General features: G+C 51.1%; 1 protein-coding gene across 3 annotated transcripts in view; it reads left to right on the forward strand.

Moving 5' to 3' along the window:
• Nucleotides 1–3983, forward strand: part of ARHGEF39 (Rho guanine nucleotide exchange factor 39) — a 7212-nt gene continuing 3229 nt past the window's right edge. Inside the window, exons 1-9 of one of the 3 annotated variants that reach the window (XM_010587850.3) lie at nucleotides 2–182; nucleotides 340–434; nucleotides 702–822; nucleotides 1082–1200; nucleotides 1771–1841; nucleotides 2093–2221; nucleotides 2818–3047; nucleotides 3311–3399; nucleotides 3523–3864. In XM_010587850.3, coding sequence (XP_010586152.1) covers nucleotides 45–182; nucleotides 340–434; nucleotides 702–822; nucleotides 1082–1200; nucleotides 1771–1841; nucleotides 2093–2221; nucleotides 2818–3047; nucleotides 3311–3399; nucleotides 3523–3526 — 996 coding nt within the window. In that variant the 5' untranslated portion in view covers nucleotides 2–44 and the 3' untranslated portion in view covers nucleotides 3527–3864. Of the gene's footprint in view, nucleotides 183–339; nucleotides 435–701; nucleotides 823–1081; nucleotides 1201–1770; nucleotides 1842–2092; nucleotides 2222–2817; nucleotides 3048–3310; nucleotides 3400–3522; nucleotides 3865–3983 lie in introns of those variants that run through there. The other 2 variants (XM_010587849.3, XM_064291751.1) reach the window with 2 other exon arrangements.

Here is a 3983-nt window from a genome sequence, read left to right on the forward strand (position 1 = left end):
CTCGGGAGGGCTGCGGCCGGAAGAGTCGGCCCATCAGCCGGGCCATGGAGAGCCCTGACCCCAGCGCGCGGTGCCCATTGCAAGAGCAGCGTGCCCGTTGGGAACGAAAACGCGCTTGCACCGCCCGCGAGCTGCTGGAGACCGAGCGACGCTACCAGGAACAGCTGGGGCTGGTGGCCACGGTGCGGGGCGAGGACCCCAGGGTGCGGGAGGGTCTCAGCGAGGTCGGTGGCTCCAAGTATGGTAGGCCATGGACCGTCAGCCTGTAGTTCTTAGCTACTCCTCGGCGTTAGCCTCCTCTTCCTCCAGGCTATAATGCTATATTTTCTCCTTCCCCAGTACTTCTTGGGCATCCTGCGAGCCAAGGGGACCTTGCGACTCCCAGAGCGACAGGTCCTTTTTGGGCCCTGGGAGCTCATCTACGGAGCTAGCCAGTGAGTGGAAGGGAAGCGGGGAGAGGGATGGAGGGAGAGCCCTGGATCTGGCCGTGCACGGAGCTTGGAGTCGGACAAAACCCAGTTTCATATTCAGAATGGGCCAGTTACTTCACCTGTGACCTTGGCCCGTGCCTTAACCAGCCCTAGTTTCTCCAATTTTGAAGTGTAGTAACAGCAGCACCTCCAGAGCAGAGTTACAAGGATTAAATAAGGTGGTGCTTGAGTAGTTCCTGGACTGCTTTTCTATTGTCCTCCCCCACACAGGGATCTGCTTCCCCACCTGGAAGGAGGGCACTGGGGTCAGGGATTGGAGGGCTTCTGCCCCCATCTGCAGCTCTACACCCAGTATGCCGCCAACGCAGATAGGTCCTGGACCACCCTGCAGGTAACCTGGAGATGATTCCAAATCTTTTCCCTCTTGCCCCACACATTTCTTCATTCGGACACCCAAACTTCATTTGTACAGTTCCTGCATTTATAGAGCCCTCTAGTTGTCCAGCTCTGTGCTAAGTAACCTGGGGGTAAACAGGATTTCTCCCAGGCCCACACAGCTTACTGGAGGCTGGGACTGTGAACACAGACGAATGCAATATAAGGAATGTCTTCTTTCCCTGCTGCCAACCCTTTCCCCCCCCACCCTCCAGGAGCAGCTAAAGAAAAACAAACGTTTCCGAAGGTTTGTGCGGCTTCAGGAAGGACGCCCAGAATTTGGGGGCCTTCAGCTACAGGACCTGCTACCTTTGCCTCTGAAGAGGCTCCAGCAGTGGGTGAACTCACCTTGACTCAAGCCAACCTCTTTCTGAATCTGCTGCCCTCAGCTTTGGGTTCTGTCCTAATCACCTGCCTCTTCCCTGGGCCAAATTGCTCCTAATAACCTTTTGCAGAGTAAATACGAACTCTCCGGAGTAACTGGGTTCTGCAGCTTTGGGCCCTTAGCTGGGACCGTGGAAGTCTTATGTTGAAGTGAGGAGACTTGTACTAGGGCCTGAGACAGGGTATCTGGAAGTTTGTTGAGGTGAGGGGCCAGCTCAGCTTAGAATTACTGTCCCTGGGGATAAGGCAGTGGTTTACAGTCAATGTTGTCTATAGTGTCCTCTGTGGGTTAGTTGACTTTCACTTTGGGATCTGTGGCCAGCCTGCCCTTGACTCTTCAGTGTGAAACGGACAAAGGCCATAGGGTGCGTGCTTAGATGAGAGAGGGAATACCATAGTCAGAAGCAGATTTTTCCTGGCCTTCCAACTCAAGTATGTGTAGGGGTGATCTGTATGCCAGGCAGATGGGACTGTGCCCGGTCCTGCTTCCCCTCATAGACTTACAACTGTCCAATTCTAGGTATGAAAATCTCGTTGTTGCTCTGGCTGAAAACACAGGTCCCAACAGCCCTGACCACCAACAGCTTACAAGTATGTTTCTGTTCCTCCCGCAGCTCAGGCAGGATGCTGCCTCTCCTGTAGTCCCTTTCTAGTTCTGACTTCCAACAATGTTTGGTATGTCCCTATCTTTCATTGACATGTGTACAGTGTCCCTATTGCCTTGCCCACTTTTCAAGAAGTCAGACCCTAATCCTGGTCCCCATTCCAGAATAGCCTATCTTTGACCACCACCAGTATCCCTCAAAGTTGTGATGGGAAAGGGACGAGGGATGTTGTTCCAGGGGCTGCCCGGCTGATAAGTGAGACTGCTCAGCGGGTCCACGCTATTGGTCAGAGACAGAAGAATGACCAGCACCTCCAGCGTGTCCAGGCACTGCTCAGTGGACGCCAGGCAAAGGGGCTTATCACAGGTAATCTGCGTACTTTCCCTGAATCCTCAACTGCCCCTTTCCTGCTTGTATTAGTCTCCTAGGGCTGCTGATACAAAGTACCACAAACTGGGTATGGTATCTTAAAACAACAGAAATTTATTTTCACGGTTCTGGAGCCTAGAAATCAGAGATAAGGTCAGCAGGGCCATGTTCCCTCTGAAGGCTCTAGGGAAGAATCCTTGGTTCTTCCAGCTCCTGGTGACCCCTGGTGTTTCTTGGCTTGTATACCCACACCACTCCAATCTCTGCCTCCGTCTTCACATGGCCTCATTTTCTATGTCTCTGTGTTCTCTTCTTATGAGGATACCAATTGAATTTAGGGCCCACTTTAATTCCAGGATGCTTTAATCTCAAGATGCTTAACTAATTATATCTGCAAAGGCCCTATTTCCAAATTAGGTCACATTCTGAGATTCCAGGGAACATGAATTTTTGGGGGATGTTATTCAACCCATTATATACCCCTTCCTCTATACAGCAAACACATATACCCTATTTCCTCAGCTGTTCTTTCCTTCTATTCCCATGGGTCATGGTCCTGGAGTTGCACAATGACAACTCCCCCACACCCCTAGGGCGCTGGTTCTTACATCAGGGCTGGCTGTTGGTGGTGCCTCCCCATGGGAAGCCTCGGCCCCGCATGTTCTTCCTCTTCACTGATGTGCTACTGATGGCCAAGCGTCGACCCCCATTGCATCTGCTGCAGAGTGGCACCTTTGCCTGCCAGGCCCTCTACCCCATGGCCCAGTGTCAACTCCACAGGGTCTTTGGCCACTCAGGAGGTCCTTGTGGTGGACTGCTCAGTGTAAGTACTAGGAGAGGACCATGAGGTAAGGTTTGGGGAGGCCCAGGATATACCTTAAACCCCTCCCCTGTGGATTATTTATCCCTTTGGCCTGGGCCTCCTTTCACAGGAAGTGAGCCATCTACATTGGGAGAGAGTAGCTGGGCTTGGGCTTCATGCCTAGTTCTCATTTCATCCCTGAATTACCTCCATGGAAGCAGCAAAGGCCCCAGGTTTAGCTTGGAATTTTCTAGGCTATGTGCTAAGAGGTGATCTCTCCCTAGCTGTCGTTCCCCCATGAGAAGCTACTGCTTATGTCCACACACCAGGAGGAGCTATCACGCTGGTACCACAGTCTGACTTTGGCTGTCAGGTAAGTTGTGTCTGAAAGAGTGCCCTGACGAGGCCCATGAGGCTCTAACCACTCTGTTGGAAATGAGCAGTTCTGATCCTGTCTCCTGTCCTACCTCTGTTTGGGAACCTTCCAATCCCATAGGTGATTCTGTCTGAATAGAGTGCTCATGCCAGGGCCTGAACTGTCTTCTCTCTATAGCGGCCAGAAGAACTAGAAGCATCTTCAAATTCCAGAACCCAGAATACCTCAGGAATACGTCAGAGTTGGGAGTACAAAGGAATCTTCTTTAGTCCTAAATACAACACAGAACCCTTCGTGGTTTGAGAAGGGTCTTTTTGTGTTTGTCTGGGACCAAGCCAAGCTGGGTCAGTTGACCACCTCTTAATTAGGATACCATATCTGACCTGATTGAACCTCAGTCGAACCAGCCCCTCCGACACAAATGAGGGGATTTGAGACTAATATGCTCAGTACTGTCTATAGCCAGTCGTATATCAGGTTTCTGGTTTGTAAACACGGCTATTTTTATGCTGTATATAGTTTCTATAATTTATTTTCCCACTGGATTTAATAAAGTTTTTTTTTTTTTTTCCCCCGGAAAG

This window comes from Loxodonta africana, chromosome 9 (genome assembly GCF_030014295.1).
Source record: "Loxodonta africana isolate mLoxAfr1 chromosome 9, mLoxAfr1.hap2, whole genome shotgun sequence".
NCBI classification, from domain to species: domain Eukaryota; kingdom Metazoa; phylum Chordata; class Mammalia; order Proboscidea; family Elephantidae; genus Loxodonta; species Loxodonta africana.